General features: G+C 46.3%; 1 protein-coding gene across 1 annotated transcript in view; it reads right to left on the bottom strand.

The window, feature by feature from the left end:
* The window catches only part of ATP9A (ATPase phospholipid transporting 9A (putative)), a 140,906-nt gene that overhangs the window by 65,751 nt on the left and 53,508 nt on the right, over positions 1-21,647 (bottom strand). Inside the window, exons 8-13 of the mRNA XM_024128332.3 lie at positions 19,636-19,716; positions 18,780-18,855; positions 11,211-11,287; positions 9,289-9,449; positions 6,814-6,956; positions 5,708-5,820 (exon numbers count right to left, since the gene is read on the bottom strand). Coding sequence (XP_023984100.1) covers positions 5,708-5,820; positions 6,814-6,956; positions 9,289-9,449; positions 11,211-11,287; positions 18,780-18,855; positions 19,636-19,716 — 651 coding nt within the window. The remainder of the gene's footprint in view (positions 1-5,707; positions 5,821-6,813; positions 6,957-9,288; positions 9,450-11,210; positions 11,288-18,779; positions 18,856-19,635; positions 19,717-21,647) is intronic.

Raw genomic sequence — 21,647 nt, 5'->3', positions numbered from 1 at the left:
TATATATATATATATATATATATATATGCATGCTTCGGCTCCTGACACTTAAAGAATAGAGTAGAGCCCAATACGTATTTTTAAACTTTACAGTTTTGATGCTCAACTCTAGTTTAAAAGAATTAGAAAAATATGATGCCTTCCTCTTGAAAAGAAAAAAAGGAACAGAGAGAGAGAGAAACAAAGTACACATCTCCACAGACACACAAAGGCAGAGAAATAGCTTGGCATTTTATACACCCAGGTGTTAACACTGGCTATCACTGAGTGATGTGAATACAGGTGATTTCAATGTTTTTTATTTGTGCTTATCCATGTTGTTTATTTTTTCTGCAGGAAAAAAAAATGTATCCTAAGAAAGTATTAGGAATTTTTTAAATCAGTAAAAAACAAAGTTAGCTCTGTGTCCCAGAGAAAAACACACAGATGAAAAATTCTTCCTCGAGAAAACATAACCTTCTCTGTTTCCAATGGATGCAGAAAGCAAGAGGTACACTATCTGGGACACAGCAAAGCACTGACAACCAAATGCATCCTGTGTGTATATATCTTGTGCAGGAAAGTAAACCACAAACTCACACATTCACCAACATACTCATTAAAAAGAAAAGGAAAAAAGTGGTCAGTAAATTCCAACTCTAACAAATCCTAAAACAATATCAGAGACAAAACGTTAAGTGAAAAAAATCACAGTTCACAGATCAAAATACATGAAATATTGTGAACTATGTTTTCTTGAAAAATAAGAATTTACATGTACAAAACAGCCTAGAAGAACACTCTTGGTCTTGGTCTTCTCTGACACAGGACACCACGAGCCTCTCACTTCCCATCGTCATCCATTTTTTTTTTCAGATACATATATTAATAAAAGTTAAAGATATTTCCACTTGCTGAGGGGAGTAAAATAAAATAGATGACTACATATTCCAGGTAATAAAGACTAGTCGTCTCAAAATACTTTGAACGTGTTGAGAAAAAAATTTAAGTACCTTCCACACATGTATATTTAAATTGTATAAATATTGTATTGTGCATTATGAAACAAAAAAATTCTAAAATAATATGATAAAAATGAAAAGACTGTATTTCACAGAATTAGCTAATACCTCAAAATAACATATACTCAGGGTAAGGGGCACTGAGAATTACAGATTTTAAATTATAATTATGTAAATTATTTAAAATTATAGATTCAAACTGTCGTATCTGTCATAAGGGGCATGAAGCGCTGACACGTGCTGCAACCTTGGGGATGCCATGCCAAGTGAAATAAGCCAGGTGCAAAAGGTACTGATTGATTCCCTTCATCTGAAATGTCCAGAACAGGCAAACCACAGAGACAAAAAGTAGACGGGTGGTTGCCAGGGGCTGGGGGAGGGGTGGGAGTCTAAGAGATCGGGGATCCCTCTTTGGGTTGGTGAAAACATTCTGAAATGAGATAGCAGTGACGACTGCACAATGTTGAGAATATACTAAAAAACGCTGACCTGTACACTTAATGGGTAAATGTTACGGTTTGTGAATTCTCTCTCAGTTTTTTAAAGGTGCCAATAAGTAAATGAATAAGCCAGAGGAAAAATCATCACATCTCCTTAGCCTGTCATGGGTTTATCTCATAATGTGTTGGCCATTTCCTTGTGGTTCACTTGGGCTTGTATTGATCATCTGGAGTTTCCCTGCAGGAATCCTGTAAAGCCACCTGCCCTCTTTCCTCTTTACGAGATTACTTTAGTTAAATAACATCCCTAAAACCAGTCACCTGGACACTCATAAAACACAATCTGAATTTCAATGTTCTGAAAATAAACAATCGTAGAATTCCAACTCCTTTCGCAGGACACCTCAAGGACTGTGCCTGATAAAAGTTCATCTGATATATGGAGTGGGGGGTCCCAGGGTCAATCTTAAAGCTATTAGTAAAGTTTAAATTTTGCTTTAATTTTGAAGATGAAAATGAAATGTGAATAGACATTCTAATCTTTTCCTCCTGCACCTCAATGGGTCTCCTTGCAAACTCTGTTTTGGAGTCCACAGATTTAGACACTGACACTCTGAAAAATAAGGACGAACTTCAGATGTGCGGTAGCTATTCTCAAACTCTGTTTTACTTGGGAATCACCTGGTTCACCTGTTAAAACTGTAGGTTCACGCACCACTCCTAGAGATTCTGACTCTGTCCCTAGCGATCTGAGCCAGGAGTTCCAAATACTCTACCTTAGGAGACACTGTTACAACATCCTATTATTAAACACTAAAAGTCAGATGAATGGCTGTAATGGGCTCGGGAGAATCATCTGGGGTGGTGGTCTAATACTGGATTATGGGGATGGTTCCACAACTTTGTAAATTTACCTAAAAAAATCATTGAATACTACAGTGAACATGGCTGAATTTTATGGTATGTATGTTATACCTCAATAAAGCTGTTTAAAAACCACAGGAAAGCCTTTGTACTTGTCATCACAAAAGTAGTCATGTGTTTACCGCGGGGCTTTTCGACGTCCGGAAAGAAGGATGCATGTGGCCTTAGGGGGTGGAGTGTGCACACCAGCCTCGGTCTTTCCCCATCACACTCAGCTACTTTAAACCCAAGGCCGGGACTGGCAAATCAATTTACGAGCTTCCGCTGAGGAAGGGTGGTGAGTTAAGAGTCCATGGTAAGGACTTCCCTGGTGGCACAGTGGTTAAGAATCTGCCTGCCGGGCTTCCCTGGTGGCGCAGTGGTTGAGAGCCCGCCTGCCGATGCAGGGGACACGGGTTCGTGCCCCGGTCCGGCAAGATCCCACGTGCCGCAGAGCGGCTGGGCCCGTGAGCCATGGCCACTGAGCCTGCGCGTCCAGAGCCTGTGCTCTGCAACGGGAGAGGCCACAACAGTGACAGGCCGCGTCCCGAAAAAAAAAAAAAAAAAAAAAAAAGAATCTGCCTGCCGATGCAGGGGACACAGGTTCGATCCCTGGTCAGGGAAGATCCCACAAGCCGCAGAGCAACTAAGCCCGTGCGCCACAACTACTGAGCCTGTGCTCTAGAGCCCACGAGCCGCAACTACTGAGCCCATGTGCCACAACTACTGAAGCCCGCAAGCCTAGAGCCAGTGCTCTGCAGCAAGAGAAGGCACCGCAATGAGAAGCCCGCGCACCACAACGAAGAGTAGCCCCAGCTCGCCACAACTAGAGAGAGCCTGTGCGCAGCAACAAAGACCCAACGCAGCCAAAAATTAAATAAATAAATAAAAATTTAAAAAAAAAGGAGTTCACGGTAAGAACTTTTAAGACTTTACACAGTGTTATCTGTGCTAAACCGAAAACGGGCCACAAAAGCTGAACTACACAAATATCCTGAGAAAGGATGGCTTCTGTCAATACCACAAGCTCTTAAAAACACCGCCAGCATGGGCAGGGGTGTGCCTCTCGCCAGGGTGCACCCCAAGGTCTACGAAGCTGTCTAACGTGACCGTCGGCAGCCGGCACCGCTGAGACGGGGCTGAGAGGCGGGCGGGACTCGGCCGGGTGCTGAGAAGCATGACGATCCACACACTGACCCCTCAGGAGGGGCCCGGGAGGCGCTGGGACCGACGGTTCCGAGGGAAGAATGTTCCAAGACACAGACGCGAGGCTGCTCGCCTTGCCCTGAATGCTGCGGGCACTGGCGTAACGGGGTGAGCGGGAGGAGAGAGTGAACAGCGGGAGAGGTGGCAGCAGGGGATGCAGGCCTCGCTGGACCACAGGGAGGCCTCAGGCCCTGCGGGGAGCTGCCAGTACGAGGGCGACCCTGTGCTCCCGGGAGGGAAACAGGGAAAGCCTGCAGGGGGGTCACTGCAGACCGCCAGGCAAGGGAGCGTGTAGTTCCTGCCTAGTGAGCGACAGGGGGTGAAGACAAAAGGCCAAACAGGTGATGTGGGGGGAGCAGGGCCACGACCGAAGGCAGGTGGTCACGGGGCAGGAAGCACGGGCACTTCCCAAATCCCTGGACGGAGCTAACAGGGTAAATGGGAGTGGTGCTTACTCAAACAAGAACAGCTTAGAGAAGCAAGTGCACGGGATGCAGGAAAAATGTCGGGATGGTGGGTGCACCGTCCTCATGACCCACAAGCGGTGACGCCAAGTATGCAGGTGTAGTCCAGGCCAAAGCTCCTGGCGGGGCCGACACAGACATGGGAGCCGTCAGCTTCAACAGGGTGACAGAAGCTGGCTAAGAGCGGAACCCCCTAAGAGTGACACACAGAGCCCAGCACAGACACCACGTCACCTCACAGGGGAAGACAGGTCAGAGAGAGAGAAAGGAACCAGGGGCTGACTGTGGCTTTTCCTCTCCGTCCAACCAAGTCTTTGTGACTTTTTTAATAGTCTTGAAGTCCACCTTTGAAGAAGGACGATGGACCATTTGGGGACAAGCCACAATGCCCACGCAGGGAGCCTAGAAGAACGACAAGGGCTTCGCGGCTGGTAGTAGGTGATGACGTGACATGGATCAAACAAACTGTTCTCCACTTAAAATCCACCCCCACTTCCACACTATCCCCTGCCCCCCCATTTTCAGGAGATACCCCGGAAGTCCAGGTGCGCAGGCTAGCGAACATTCCGGCAAATTACATGTTGACTATAATTGTATCACAAAGCATTTAGAGAGCCCACCTCTAACTCTTCCACAAAAATACATTTTTAATCGGCCTTCAGACTATGGAATCATTATCTATTTGGACAAATTTAAGCAAAACATGGCCTTTTTATTCTATTGCCCCCAGACAAGTGTCATGACACGTAGCTGGTCTAATGCAGTCCATCTTAGCCCTGGGTGTGTCTCAGAATTACCAAGGGATTTGTTTGTTTTGTCATCTTTCTTTCTTTTAAAACCCAGAAGCCCAGACTCTCCTGTCATCTTAATCAGTCAGAATCTCTAGGGTACCAGACCCAGGTTAATGTCTTTTGTTTTGTTTTTACTCTGTATTTAAAACATCACCAGTCATTCTGATGAGCAGCCAAGGTGGGGGACCCGCCGGTCTAACTTTTTAGGACTCTTAGGACACTTACAAGTAATACCTTTCTCTAAAAAAAAAATGACCAGTTTTGAAAAACCTTGTGGGTGGGGGCGGAAATCAGGAGCAGATAAGTTGACCGTCATCTCTGATAATTTCTTCCATGAGATTGCTGAGTTGAAAAGAGACGAGGAACTAAAGCTGATCGGTTATACCGTGATTATGTCACAAGCAGCCCATTAATTATGCTGCTTTGGCTCATAACGGGGGAAAAGGAAAAAGTAAGCATGTTTGTAAACTTGAAGGAAAACCAACGATTAGGTTCTCAAAGTTCTTTCTGGCACCAGTTACTAGCAAATAATTTTTTCTTATGTTTTCCCCAGTATCCATTAGTATTTCGGTAGATTAACCCTGGGGATGAGGAGGGTGGGGAAAAAAACCTCAAACGCAGGTCTATTCAAAATGCGAAGGATTAGTGGTTGCCAGGGGTTTGGAAGGGAAGGTTGGGTGGGGGGAAGTGAGGAGTGACTGACTGTCCATGGGTACAGGGCCTCCTTTTGGGGTGATGAAGATGAAATTGACTGTGGTGATGGTTACACAACTCTGAGTATACAAAAAAACACCGAACTGTACACTTTTAATGAGTGAATCATAAGGTATTATGAATTCTTCTCAATATAGGTGTTAATAAATGTAAAACAATTGTTTGGGTATCAAAACAGAAGGCTTTACCTGGGTATAAATACTAAAAATGTGGCTTTGTACTTCATCCATTGAGTCGAGGCCATAGGCCACGGTGCCTAGATGGAGTCGTTTGAAAACCATCTCATTCTGGGTAAGAGTTCCTGAAACACAAGACAAATCAGTAACTGCCTACATCCCGGAGCTCTTATTATTATTAACAGTAATGATAGCTATTTGGCTTTTATTTTTTTTTGAGAGTTTACTATATGTCACAGACTGGTTTCAGCACTGCTCCTGCTGGATGAGACACCTGTAATATTTTGTCAGCCCGGAATCCCAGAATTTCTTCTGAAAATAGAACCCCAGGTTTCCAGGGGGAATTTTCACCCTCATTCCCTGGGATGGCCCAGAGGGAGCGTCAATCAGGGTGCCTGACTCATTCCAATGGCCAAGAGGGCAGCACGTGACATACATGAGGCCAATCAGATTCTATCTTGAAGGAATCTAAACCTTGAGCAGACAGGCATATCGACAGAGGATGAGTAGAGTCAAGTCAGGAGACCATCCCAGGGGTCCTGATGCTGACACAGCCAGAACTTTCCTGGTTCTTCTCCTTCCTGAAACCTAGTTTTGCTCTGATTTCCCCAATCTTTGCAATACGTTCCCTTTTATCCCATGCTCCCTGAATGGTAGAGAGGAAGCTAAAACCCAGGTCTCCCCACTCCGCACTTGCTCTCAACCACTACGACAACCTCGTTAACTTGACAGATGTTAAACTGTGGAGCAGTATTTTGAGGTGTGGTTTCAAGGTCAGGACTTGAAGCCAGACTGTCTGAGTTCAAAGCCTGCTTCTGCCACTATGTGCTCCTGACAAGTCACTTAACCACCAAGTCACTTAATACCCCCGAACTCACAACACCGGGGGAGGATTAAGTAAGTGACTATAAATACCCAGAATGGTGCTTTTGTACATAATCAGCATGAAGTAAGGCTTTGCTGCTATCATCATCATCATCATCATCACCAAATAGTCTGTCATCATCAAAAGATGAAGAAAATAAAAAGAGCTGTAGCATGCATCTCTAACACCTCCAGAAAGAGATTCCAAGCACCTTCTTCGACCTTGAATCCTGCGAGGGCCCCAGGAAACTCACCGGTCTTATCTGTGAGTAGGTAGGAAATCCTCCCCAGCTGCTCGGGAATCGTGCTGGAGCGAACCACGGTCCCGGGGATTTTCGAATCCCTGCGAATCACCCAGCTGTACACGATCTTGCCCATGTCCAGGTTCACGCGCAGACTGTCAGAGACCCAGAGCACACAGGTTAACGGGATAACCATAAGGCTGCTTGTATCTCAACAAGGACTCTAAATGCACATCGTTTGTGCCATAAAACCTGGAATCACCCCCTGCAGAAGCACACTGCTGGGGCTGAATCCACAGATTCAACACCGCTATCAAATTTCCATGAAGCGATTCTGTTATGGACCAAAATAAAATATAAGAATTTAAGATAGTTTTAAAATATTGAAAAGGTAGTTGTTTTAGCCTTACTTAAAAAAAAATAGTAGTCCTCTGAGCTAATGCATTTTTGATACCTTATTCATTTTTTACATTGTGGTAAAATATCCATAATATTTACCATTTAAAGCATCTTAAGTGTACAGTTCAATGGTATCAAGTACATTCACATTGTTATGGGACCATAATCACCATGCATCTCCAGGACTTTTTCCGCTTCCTACACTGAAATTTTATACCCATTAAACAGTAGTTCCCCATTTCCCCTTCTCCAGCCTCCAGCAAGCACCATTCTACTCTCTGTCTCTATGAATTTGACTGCTCTAGGGGTCTCGTACTGTGGAATCACATATGATCTGTTCTTTTGTCTCTGGCTTATTTCACTTGGCATAATGTTTTCAGGGTTCATCCATGTTGCAGCATGTGTCAGAATTCCCTTTTTTCCCCCTTCCTTTTTAAGGCTGAATAATATTCCTTTTTATGTCTTATACTCATTTTAAAAAATTAATTTATTTATTTTTGACTGTGTTGGGTCTTCGTTGCTGCGCACGGGCTTTCTCCAGTGGTGGTGAGCAGGGGCCATTCTTAGTTGTGGCGCGCTCGCTTCTCATTGCAGTGGCTTCTCTTGTTGCAGAGCACAGGCTCTAGGCACGCGGGCTTCAGCAGTTGCGGCACGCGGCCTCTAGAGCGCAGGCTCAGTAGTTACGGCGCACAGGCTGAGTTGCTCCGCGGCATGTGGAATCTTCCTGGACTAGGGCTCAAACCTGTGTCCCCTGCATTGGCAGGCAGATTCTTAACCACTGCGCCACCAGGGAAGTCCCTGTGTTATACTCATTTTTAAATATTTCATTGCCAACAATAAAAAGAAATCTTCAAATTCATTCATAATCCTATAAACTGATTAAATTGCTAACTATTTCACTGGCTAGCCCTGGCCCATATGCAGATTCAATGCACCGATTTTCAGTCACGTGGTAGACAGAACTTTAAAGACTACTATTATACACAACATGACAGCACAAACACCCTTTTGTTAGCAGTAGATTAGACTTATTTATTCTTTGAAACCATCATCCAGAGCACACTAGCTTGGGGTTCAATCCCCTTCTTCTATTCATGCTGTTGTACCAAAACCACAATCTCTGTCTTCGGTAAAAGACAAAGTCTAGCTGGGATGATGTAAATACACAAAAGAGCAAGACAAAATACAGGGCAATAGATCAAGTGTGAGAGAGAGATTATAAGCACTAGAAGTCTGAGGGAAAAAGATATGGCTTATTTTATAATTATTTACCGATCATTTATTATGGGGAAAAAGTAGAAACAAGCATCCAACAACATGGGTCTAAATAAATTATCAGGCATAGAATACATACTACAGCAGTTCTAATAAATGACAGTGTGCAAGTATATTTGATGTGAAAAGTTATTTGCAACACATCCTTTGTTAGAAAAAAAAAAAAGCGGAGGGTGGGAGTGGATTTTTATGTAGAGCAAATTCTCCTTTTTCTAAAGTAGAAATCTGTCTAGAAAACATATAACCCAAAATATTAACAGCAATTATCACTTAGTTGTGAGATTAGAGATGACTTTTATTTTATTCTTTGGCTACTGTGAATTTTTTTTCCTACTATGACTATTATATATATATATATATATTTTTTTTTTTTTTTAACCATTTATTCAGCCTTCAAATGAGGTAGGCGAACAATTGTCTGGCATGTGCCACCAAGCTTCCACTGCTAATCAAGCACCATAAGTCCAGACTCAGGCTCAGAATCCTTCTCAACACAGCACTCCCACGGGTCACCACCAACCTCTTGGGGCTGGTAAATAAGATGAAATCTAAATGGCATGTCCAGTGTACACTGAGACTGGGCAAGGCCAGACCTTTTGAGCAGAGAGTAATTCCAGAAAGGATGGTTCAGGGAGGAATGTGCCCATCCAGTGCTCCAGCCAGAGCGCCGCCTACACTCCTGACCCTGCCTGTCCTTGGTCATCACTCTACAAAGGGCCCAGCTCCTTCTCAAAACCGCAAAACCATGACCTTTGAATGAAGAGAGAGAAGCAAAGGTCGCAGCACTTAAACGCAAGCTTGTTCTCCGCTTACCTGATGGGAATGATGTTGGAAAACAAAAGGAGGAAGCGGATGATCTGTAGGTACCAACGTCCGGCGAAGTGCTGGAGGGCGACCATGACCAGAGACACCACCACCAAAGCTCCAAAGAGGATCTTTGTTAGGCAGTTCACTTCCAGGTCAAACAGGCCAATCTGTGGGACAACGCACAGAGCGAAGCTTGTGGTTAGCTGGTGCAACCCACAGCCCACCCGGAGGACTGGTCCTTCCCCCATGAACACCTCTACCTCGGGCAAGACAGTGGGCTCCACGGATCCCCACATCTTGGGGTGAGAACGCTGGGCTCCAAAGGCTAACAGACATCCAAGGGACTTCAAAGAATCCGATTTCGATTTTTTCTTAATGAATTTAGATTTAGCCTTGGAATCACATAAGTGGGTTACTGCTGCCTTCAGCGATGCTTTGCACGGCGTGGCCTCTACCATCCCACACAGCGGCCTGTAAAATGGCTCAGTCCTACAACTCTGCGCAGCACACCGCGCACTAATTCCCTATTGCCTGGAAATTCAGGGCACACGCCACTGGTGGCCCCTGATTTTTAGGTGCTGCATTCACGAACGTTAGTATTTTAATGACTACATATTTATCTTAATGTATATTCTTTAAAAATGGAACCAGCACGTGAAACCCATCACTTCGCAGGAACGTGGCCCCGGATACAGCTAAAACATCAAATAGGTGACATTTATAGTTGTGATAACGACGGTCGTCGTGGGGGTTGTAACAGCAGGGTGAAATGACTGGCATCTGTTCACAGTATTGACAAAGAAAACCACTCTGCAATACTCTGACTCCAAGAAACTGGGGGAGGGGTGGAGCTGGGAGGGAGGGTGCTGGTGGGAAGGAAGCAGTAACAGGGCCACCAGGCAGACCGCAGAGCCGACCCCGCTCGCCCTGCCACAGCAGCTCAGTGTGCGTTTGAAGCCAGGTCTACACAGCTTGGCCAGAGCGTGGTCCTTCTCCAGGCCATTTCTCCTCTACAAGATGAGGCTGCAGAAGCACCTGTGCGCACAGACTGGCGTAAGGATTAAATGAGGTGCACGCGATGGATGCCGCACAAGACGTGGCAAACAGTAAGGACTCATCAGTTCATTTTAAAAGCTTTTAAAACGTTATGTATTCATTTACAAGCTGTCCTGGTTTAACTGCCGTGAGCTTCACAGATACTGAGGCTTTTTACAAATTGAAGGTGTGTGGCAACCCTGTGTTGCCAGAAGATAAGTTAGTATTTTGGGGCAATAAAGTATTTTTAAATTAAGGTATGTACATTGGTGTTTTGTTTTTTTTTTTCTTTTTTTTTTTGCGGTACGCGGGCCTCTCACTGTTGCGGCCCCTCCCGTTGCGGAGCACAGGCTCCGGACGCGCAGGCTCAGCGGCCGTGGCTCACGGGCCCAGCCGCTCCGCGGCACGTGGGATCCTCCCGGACCGGGGCACGAACCCGTGTCCCCTGCATCGGCAGGCGGACTCCCAACAACTGCGCCACCAGGGAAGCCCTGTACATTGGTTTTTTTTGACATAATGCTTTTACTGCACACTTAACAGACTATAGGATAGTGTAAACATAACTTTTAAACGCACTGGGGAACCGAAAAATTCGTGTTAACTTGCTTTGTTGTGATACACATTTTACATGGTGGTCTGGAATAGAACCATCACCTCTCCAAAGGCTGCCTGTACATGCGAATACATATTTATATACTGTGCGTGTGTATCTATACATACACACATACCTATGCACATACACGTACGTGAAGAGATAGTTTGTATAAATGAAGTCACACTGTCAGGGGTTCCTGTTTTTAAATCTAGCTTCTCACCCCACCAACACCAATCATCAAACTACATCAGGTCAGAAAGTTCTGGCAAGGAAACACATCCTGTGACTCTGTACACACCTTACTTCGAGGATTTGAGGTATTCATGACACTCCGGAGTTCTCTCCCCGTGTAAAGAACAACACCCACAATAGTACCTAAGGTGAGAAAAACAACCCAAAGAAATGTGAGTACAGACAGGCAGGCTTACAGACAGAAGAGTCCGACCCGCTTGAGGAGGATATTTCCTCAAACCAGTATCCACACTGTGAGACGCTGCAAAGTTCACGTCGGGGCCAACCAAGACCTATGTCCGCACTGAGGGTAGGCAAGCCCCTAGCCACATGTGGCCATTCACATTTAAATACAATTAAAATTAAATACAATACAGTCCCCCATTTTCATTAGCCACATTTCAGGTTCAACAGCCATATAAGGCCAGTGGCGGCCATACAGGGCAGTGAAGATACAGGACATTCCCACTACTGCTAAAAGTTCCACTGGTGAGCGCTGGCCTGTGGGGTCCGGCAGCCTCCGACGATAGCAGGCAAGACGGTAGAGACTTCCAGAGGTGCCTACAGCTTCATCAACAATTATGGAAACTTATGAACACACCCCTCTTATTAGAGCACGTTCTTCTCAGGGAGTCTGATTCCTCTCAGATTCGGTGTGTAACTAGCACATTTGGGGGATGTCTGTCCAGATGACAATTCTTTCCTGAGAACTTCCCCACCCCCTCTTTTCCATCCCCCCAGCATAATTAAAAATAAAAGGTATCAATTCTTGTAAACAATTTATAGAAGAAACACAAATGACCAATTAACATTAGAAAAGATGCTTCATCTAGTGAAAAACCAAAGAAATGCCAAATAAATCATTTTCACCCCCATCCTATTAATAAAAACTCAAAAGACTGAGAACATTCAGTGTTAGCCAAGAGGTGGGGGAATGGACTCTGTCATGTTCGCTGTTGGCTGAGGTGCCAATTGGAATAGCCTATTTTGGAAGGAAAATTGGCAATATCTATCAAAAATTTACATTTGTCTTCCCTTTCCAGTGTGTGCCAGGAAAACACTCCACCCAGTGGGGAAGACAGACAGTCAAGAAGGAAAGCAGGACACCGGTAACCACGGAGAGAGGTGGGTACCACGATGAAACAGAGGAACACACAGGGGTGGACCGGCGAGGCTGCCGGCGTGTGCTGGGCAGCCAGGGACGCTGTCTCTGAGTTGAGGACATCTGAGCTGAGACTTGAAACATGAGAAGGGGCAGCCCTGCCAAGCGCTCAGGAAAGACCCCAGGAATACAAACAATCTGGTCTCTGCTGGATAAAGAAAAGCCCTAACCTTCTCTCTGCTGGCCCCTCACTCTTGGAACACCAAGAGGTGTTTAAACCTCTGTTTAGAGAGGTTTAAACAGAGTTGGTGAAAGAGTCCAGCCCCAGACGAAGCGCTGGGGCTGTGTCTCCTGGGGGAAACACTGAGGTCCCCACCCCCCCGACTTGATGGCGCACAGCGCTCTGCACAGCGCAATTCCCTTCCAGAGAGGCACTCAGCAGATGGCGGGCCGGGGAGGGCGCCTGCCCGCTCCTGGGCAGCTGGCAGCTCCCGCGAGCACAGGCCCGTCCCCCCAGCAGATGGTCGGACGGTGGGAGCCGAGCCTGGGCCGAGTAGGGACAGCCGCACGGCCGTGGCACTCATCCCGGGGCAGACGTGGGTCAGTCTCAATTCCCAACATCCAGGGTTTGAGAGGGTCCTAACAACAGGGGCCCCCAAGGGCAGTGTCCCCCACTTGGCACCGGCCAATCTCCACGCCTTCAAAGGCTACTGGAAATGCCCTTCCCTGCAACACCCCCTGTGCCCAAAAGCAAAACTGTCTCCAGGAGATGCGAACCCTGGCCTCAGCCACCCAGAGGGAGCACACCACCAGCACACAGCTGCGCTGCTTTGGTCTGCTCAGTGCTCTTAAGGTTTTGAATTAGGTGCCAACCTTTCAATGCAGAAACTTTCACATAAAGCATAGGGATTTCTGGCTTCTTCTGGAAAATCGGAAGACCTGGTGCCACCGACTGCTCGGTCCTCACTGTGTCACCAGCAGATGCTGAGCTCGGCCACTCCCTTTAGCCGGGCTCCTGCTCTCCACTCATCACGGTCCCCACGAAGCCCTTGAAGACCTCCCGACCCGTGCCCCTCCACCCCCCGGACCTCTGACCCCTCCTTCTAGGCTGTGCCCCCTGCGGCCCCCCCTCACCCTCACTGCTCTCACCCTCTGCCGCCTGCCCACCGTGGCAATCCTCTCCATCCTGCTGGCTGGGATCTCCCACCGGCCAGGCTGCTGTGGTCAGGTATTTCACCAAGTCCTTTGGAACCCTCCAGAAGAGGGTGGTGCTGGGGTCAGACCTACACTGTGACTCCTCTGACCCCATCCACAACAAGATAAACCATGAACCCCAGAGAGAGAGTGTTCGACACATTTACAGCAACTAGACGCCGTTCCGACGTTCGAGCCTGCAATCCCGGGACGAGCCCCAAGGAACAGGGTACAGACCAGCTGGGCATTATCAGACCCACGTGGCGTGACCTGCATGCTGGTCACACACAGCAGGGTCACAGATCCATCTGGTACAGATTACGGGTGGGGCCAGGGGCACAAGAAACTGGTCCCCCTCCACAGAGAGTCTGAGAAGAACCGGGATCCATAACATCCAGGCTCCTTCTCTGCCAACAACCCCCACCCCGGCCTCCCCCATCCCCTTCCCCATCTTCGCCCCAGTGACTCCTCAGCTTAGCAGCACCGTGTGGGGTTACCACGGCAACTGTATCCTCTACAGACTGAGGCCAGCCAATGCAGCTGGACCCTTAGCATTGCCTGGCAAGCTTTTTTATTCTTTAAACTTCCAACTGATAACAGCTGAGTGACCAAGACACAGGAGTTAGATTCTAAAGGGCACAGAGAAGTGAAATCTCACATAATTAAGATTACTCTTGATGGCTGCTCCTGGAGTTGAGCCCCAGGAGGAAATGGCTTGCATTTAATGCCGAGTTTACATTAGAATCCGAGTGCAGTCACACATCTACTTGGTGAGAAGCAAGGGAAACTGAGGCCAGCTAAGGAAATGGTAACTGCCCAGCTCCTCAGATTCACTCTAAAACATACGTTCACTGAAGGGTGTGGCAAGCAGTGCCACTGGATCAGGAATCACCACCCTCTCTCTCTTCCCACATCACCAAACACAAAGAGAAGAATTCAGACAAGTGGAAAAATGCATATTTTGACTTCACAGTACATTTCTGATGAACTGTTTGAAATCTTTTTTCCATCTTCAAGATCCCAATTTGCCTTCCATTCTCCTCCTCCCAGGAGATGATCTCTCCAAGGCTGTGTGACCTTAGGAAAGTCGCTTGACCTCTCTGAGACTCAAGTCTTCATTCCATTAAATGTCCTCATTTAATGTTGTGAGACCAAAACAAGAGAACGGAAGCAAAACACTTGGAAAATAAAAAGTGTCTGATAAATAAGACTTATTACTGTTAATCTCTGAAATTGAGGCTGAGAAGCCTCTTCACTCATTTCCTCCACCCTCTGAATTCTCCACGTTTTCACTAAATTACTTTCCTTCTCACTGGTTTCAGAGGAAATCCAGAGAACTCACTCCCACTTCCTCCCATCTCCTCTGCAATTTATATTAAGTTTAGAGTAAGCTATAAATCCATGAAGGTGGACACAAGGGTCTTCTGGTATACCACAGCACTAGGACCTAGCAATGGAGCTTGGCATGATTATAAATAAGTGCTCAATAAAGGTTTGCTGCATGGAAAGAAGGAAAGCAGGAAGGAAGGAAAGAAGAAAATTACCAGAATGAAAACCAGACATGTAAACATGTATTTCTTATCGAATATTATCAAAACCAGTGCCTAACCAAACAAACCGTCAGTCACCCCTACCCCACCCACCCAGAAGTAACCACTACCCTGACTGCAAGAAATGAAGTGTGCACTGTTCACATTACTGCCTGGGAAGGAGACGGGTATGTCACAGGCACCCTTGAATTTCAGTCCTGCCTCTGCAAGGTGCAACATGACACAGGGCTTAAACCCACTCTGGGGCTTCCCTGGTGGCGCAGGGGTTAAGAATCCGCCTGCCAATGCAGGGGACACGGGTTCGAGCCCTGGTCCGGGAAGATCCCACATGCCACAGAGCAACTAAGGCCGTGCACCACAACTACTGAGCCTGCGCTCTAGAGCCCGTGAACCACAACTACTGAGCCCGAGTGCCACAACTATTGAAGCCCGCGCACCTAGAGCCCGTGCTCCGCAACAAGAGAAGCCAAAGAAATGAGCCCATGCACTGCAACAAAAGAGTAGCCCCCGCTCGCCGCAACTAGAGAAAGCCCGCGCGCAGCAACGAAGACCCAATGCAGCCAAACATTAATTAATTAATTATTTAAAAAAACAAACCCGGTCTGTTCTGATTTCCCTAAACACCTCTCTCAGCTCCACCTGAAGAGATGGGCGGTTGACACAGGATGTCCCCCTCCCGACGTGCATGCTTTATCATGTGACATCTGTTTCCCATCACACTGTCTCTTTACACAGGGCCACAAACACAACCTGGCACAAGTGTCCGGAGCTGGGGTTTGAGCTGAGGTAAGATCCCTTTGCTACCTAGTTGTCCTAACTTCACTCCTTAAACCAAGATGAATCCCAGATGGAGCAAACGTTTTAATATAAAACCATATAAACACTCCAAGCAAACACTGGTGTACAAGCAAACACTGGTGTACTACGAAAATGTCAGAGCAGGGAAGATGTTTCTCAGCATGTCACTAAAACCAGAAACCACAAGGAAAAAACATCAATAGGTCTGCCTATATAAAAATTTTAAACTTTTGTGCCAAAATACGAATGAGATCAACTAGGAAATAGTCATTGTAATTAAGATAACAAACAGAAGGACAATATCCTTATTGTCCTTATAAAGAGTGCTTAGAAATCATTTTTTCAAATGAACCCCTCAACAAAAAAAATGGGCACAGGGCATAAACTGGCAGTTCGTACATATATTTGGAGAAATGCAAACAAACCGTAAGTATGAAGAAAGTTGCTAAACTTTACAAATTATTTTTAAAAGGGAAATCAGTATGTTAGATATTTATTCAACGTCTATAGGTGGGCAAAAATGTTAAAAGTCAAACAGAACATGGTGCTGGATAAGGTACATTTATAAGATTATCAGAAGAGGAAAGTCTGCCCTGCGAATCAAAACGTACAAGGTATACACCCTTTCACTTAGTAATCCCATTTCTGTGAAGATGGTGACGACATCAACATTGAGAAATTCTATCTGGAAAAACCAACCAAACAAAGCATATCACAGACAAAAACAAAAGACAAACAACTGTGAGGAAATGTTTGTGACTGATGAGAGATGACAATTAGATACCCTTTCTTCTATAAAGCATTCTTACGAGTCAATAAAAAAAGAACCTAGAAGGAAAGTAGATAGACCAAAATATTAAGAAAGGTCTTACATGCGGAAAGATGTTCAACCATACTCCCAAAGAAATAAAAATTAAAACAATAACAAAACATCATTTTATCCCCTAACAGACTAGAGACAAATGAAAATAGTAACTTCTAACTCCTGCATATTAAATACACCACAAAATTTTTTTAAAGCCACATGACATACTTATGGAATCTAAAAAATAAAACGACCTAGGGAATATAACAAAAAAGAAACAGACTCACAGGTATAGAGAACCAGTGGTTACCAGTGGGGAGAAGGGAGAGGGGCAAGACAGGGGTAGGGGATTAAGAGGTACAAACTACCAAACTACCATGTATAAAATAAATAAGCAACATGGATATATTGTACAACAAGGAATATAGCCAGTATTTTATAATTACTGTAAACGAAATATAACCTTTAAAAACTGTGACTCACTACGTTGTACACCTGAAACTTACACTGTACATCAACTTACCTCAATTGAAAAAAGAAGAAATTTTGAAAAAGAAAAAAAAAAACAGATAATAAATTGGATGGGGGAAAAAGGATATGAGGTTTAGGCATCAGAAATGAGAAACTCTTACAAATGATTAAGAAAAAGGTAAGAAGCATAACAAAAAAATGACTAAAGGACACACAAAGTAACCGACAAAAGAAGAAACAAAACAGATATATGCAAAGATGGCCAACCTTCCAGATAACCTAGGAAATGCAAATTGAAACAAATTCTTTTTCAGTCAAATTATTAAAGATTAAAAAGAATAACTAATTACTTGTTAGCAAATGACTTCAAAGTGGAGAAAAGCTGGTGAGGAAGAGTAACAAGTTCAGAGAGACTTGGGTGGACAAGTGGCCAGGAAGAGGCAGAGGCGAAAGGGCTGCTGCCTGCCCTGGGTGGCCACGGCCATGGCCTTGGTGTGGCCGGGCAGTGGGCAGTGCAGAATATTAAGGACCAATTTCTTACATCTTTAGTGACCAGGGGAATTGAGAGACAATCTAGATTGTGCTGCAAATACAGGCTGAAAGTGGGAAAACAACATGGCAAAAAACGAAAAGGGAGAGTTCATCTCTGTCCACTGGCTTTAAGTGAGTCTGTGGATGGCAGCCTGTGTGGAGTCTGTGCTGGTCATTCCCCCTCCTTGTCATAGAGCATCCTGACTGAGCATCTGTTGTACTAAAGGACCACAAAACAGCACCAAGCAGAGGAAAATGGGTTGGCAGGAGAGAGAGGGGGGAAAAAAATGGATTCATCCCATGGTAAAGACAGAAAGCTGCCAGTAGTAGAATTACGTCATTAATAGCATATATTATTATATAACATATGTAATATAATAATAACAGCTGCACACTGAGTTCTGCTTCTGGGGCAAAGTGCCTGGGTTCAAGCCTCAACTTTGCCTTTCATGTGCTGTGTGACCTTGGGCAAGTTACTTAACCTCACTGAGCCTCGGTTTCCTCATCTGCAGAACGGGGACAATACTAGCACCTGCCCGCATGGTACTGTCGGGAGGATGAAGTGAACCGCGCTAACATACAGGAAGGGCCCGGCCCAGTGCCTGACAGACTGGCGGCCCCACTGCTGTCACCCCAGCTGCTGCAGGCTGTGCTCAGCCCCTGGGGCCCCTTCTACTCAGCTTCACACCAGTGTTCAAATCTTTTCCTCCTGCACCTCAACAGGTCATCTTGCAAACTCTGTTTTGGGGTCCAGAGGTCCCGGGAATTTGTGTCATCTTGGAGTTTTAAACACTGAGGCTCCCTCAGGCCCGTGGCCCTGGTGTGCGCACCAGGGCAGGACAGGCTGGGCAGCCCTCACGGACCCAACTTCCAGCCCGAACACCCAGGCTGACCCAATTTCTGGTACAGATTAGGACGTCAATCTCAAGTGGCAATTAAGGGCTATTCCCAGAGCGGACACTGTGGCCGAGTCCACAGGCCAGGGCGGCTTCTCCTCCAGACGTCTCCGAACGTCCGAGGGGCAATTAGATGGACGTTTAATTCCCCGGCAGTGCAGGAGCAAGTGGAAAACACCGTTTGACCGACAGCTCATTTTCCCAACTGACAGATGATTATTCTCATTACAAAAAAGGATTTTCTTTCCTTTTCAAATTGTTAACACATTCCTCCACAAGAGCACCGTACCTGATGCGGTGACGGTGCCCGCCCAGAGCGCGTTCTCTATGCTCAGGCTCTCGCTGATGGGGGCGTCGCTGTCCTCCTGCAAAAGAACAAGTGGACACACGCTGACCCACCAAGGTCTGGGCAGGACCCGCTGGCTGTCTCCAGCCTGCTCTTCACAAGAAGGGAGGAGAGGATGACCCCTGTCTGGAAGCCAACAGCCAAGCTGGGAGAGGCGGGCCAAACTCATAAACTCTTATCCTTGGCGTTTCCGCCCCAGTGAAAAACCATGGTTCACGATTTAAGAAATGCAGGCTTCTAGCACTAAAGAAACATTTCACAAGGTAAGAACTAAAATGTAGAGGCAAATCGAACAGAAACAGTCCTTCGCTGGTCAGTCTTCGGGCTTCCAGAACAAGATCAGGAACAATTTACTTTGGGTTCTATAAACCTATTACCCCACAGGCCTAAAATAATTCAAATCCAAATTTAATTTCTATTCTGAAAGGCTGCGACGTGGCTTAAACATTATAACCCTGGCAGATAGGACTTGGAGGAATAAAAGAGGACAGGGGCTCACGTGAAAGAGACAGAAAGAGTAACTGCTTTCAGACACCAGAGTTAACGTTCATTACAGTAACACTGGCTCCAAGCTGTCAGGTGATTCAAGCTGTTCAGAGGCTGGAAGAAAATCCCAGTGGTGTTGATTTTACTGAGAAGCAATACGTCAGCTTTCCAGGTGCGGCCTCCTGAAGGGACCGTCACCCCACCTGGCACAAGGCCACTCCCTGACAAACACCCGTCAGCACTGCGCAGCAGGTCCTCACCGCAGACATGCACCCTGCCAGGCCGGATCCCACGTCACACAAGGCTTACTTACTCTGGTGAAAGTCCCCACGAAGTTGTGAATGTCGATGTTTGGCTCCTCGGCATACACGTACGATCGAATCTGAAGAAGGTCCTGTTCAACAGGGGCGACATTTTGGAGGTAAAACGAAGTCACTGTATGATTAAAGGGATTTCAGGAAGCAGCCACTATTTCTCCAAAGCAAGTGTATCTTCCAAACAGCTCTCAAAACCACGGGGCGGGTGGAAAAAAAAGAGGGAAACCTTCCAGCAAGTAAGCTTAGGAGTCACTACCTGCAATATCCCAAGACACACTGAGACCCTGAAGGGACGATTCTGTGTTTCTCTGTGTTTACCCAGCATTTCCAAAACTAAGCGATAGTGCAGCTCCCCCTCTGAAACACTCTGGTTTACAAGAGTTGTTCATACCAATCAAAACACTCATTAGGGAGGGTGGGAGGGAGACGCAAGAGGGAGGGGATATGGGGATATACGTATAGCTGACTGACTTAGTTATAAAGCAGAAACTAACACACTGTTGTAAAGCAATTACACTCCAATAAAGATGTGAAAAAAAATTTTTTTAATAAAAAAATAAAAAGAAAGAAATTCTGACACTTGCTCCAGCATGGATGAATTGTGAAGATAAGTGAAATAAGCCAGAGTCACAAAAAGACAAGTACCATAGGATTCCACTTATCTGAGGCACCTACAGTAGTCATATTCATAGAGAAAGAAGTAGAATGGTGGTTGTCAGGGGCTGGGGGAAGAGGGGGAACCGGAAGCAGTAGTTAGTGGGTCCAGAGCTGCAGGTTTCCATGATGGGGAGTCTGGAGATGGATGTTGGTGATGGCTGCACAGCAGTGTGAATGTCCTTAACACCACTGCAGTGTCCGCTTAAAAATGATAAGACGGGGCTTCCCTGGTGGCGCAGTGGCTGAGAGTCCGCCTGCCGATGCGGGGGACACGGGTTCGTGCCCCGGTCCTGGAAGATCCCACGTGCCGCGGAGCGGCTGGGGCCACGGCCGCTGAGCCTGCGTGCCCGGAGCCTGTGCTCCGCAACGGGAGAGGCCCGCGTACCGCAAAGCAAAAAAAAAGATGGTCAATTTTATGTATATTCTGCCACAATAAAAAAGACGGGGGCGAGGAGGGGAACCAAATCCAGTGGTCAGGCAAACTGAGGCCACAATGCCCCTTAGCACCAAGGGCCTGGAGTGGAGTGGAGGCTACTGGCCACGCCCTCAGCAGGCCCTGAGCTCCCTGCAAACCATCCAGGAGGCCCGCATGCAGACGTGTGGGCAATGCGGCATCTATGTGCTGATAAATTTAAAAAGCCCACAGACAGAAAGTGAAGAGAAAAACGTTTCAGAATCATAATTACAGCACAATCCTATTTATGAGAAACCACACTCCACCAGCAAGTGTGCAGTTGTATATTTGTAAGAAACTGCACTAAAAAGGACCTGGAAAAATCACTACTGACTTCACAAGAGCCCCTGGGAGAGGGAGGTAAGATCTGGGGAGGAGGCTGTGAGCAACACTTTTCACTTGTTCCTCCAATATGAGTTTCTTTCTAAATAGAATATACTCGCGTATTAGTCAGGTAAATCTTCCATACAATTCTTTTCATCTATGACTTTATCAAAACGCTGTTACCCAACTAGGCCCCTTCAGCCCACTAAGGCTGAAGGTACAGACAGCGGTACCTTCTCTCTCTCTGGACGCCAGCCCAGGCCTGGAGAAGACGAATGTTTATGAAACTGGGTGAAGTTTCCAAAGTGCGCCTCGAGAAAGGAACTCAGAGCCGTGGGACCGGCGGGCACCTTCACGATTCTAGGCTCTTCCGGACGGCCTCCTGAACAGAGTTCCTCAAATCATGGGACTGACCCTCGCTGGTTAGCCCCATCTCAAGGATTCCCCAGGGCTCCTGGCCACAGCTGAAAACTCACTAGAATTCCTGGTCTAAACAAATAGTAATCAGGATGGTGCTATTTCCCGTCTTACTGGCCATGAAAAATCATCAGTTCCGCGGGCACGTTTACTGTT

The sequence above is a fragment of the Physeter macrocephalus genome, chromosome 14, assembly GCF_002837175.3.
Source record: "Physeter macrocephalus isolate SW-GA chromosome 14, ASM283717v5, whole genome shotgun sequence".
NCBI classification, from domain to species: domain Eukaryota; kingdom Metazoa; phylum Chordata; class Mammalia; order Artiodactyla; family Physeteridae; genus Physeter; species Physeter macrocephalus.
The sequence above is the reverse complement of the archived record's forward strand: the minus strand, read 5'-3'. Positions and strand labels throughout refer to the sequence as shown.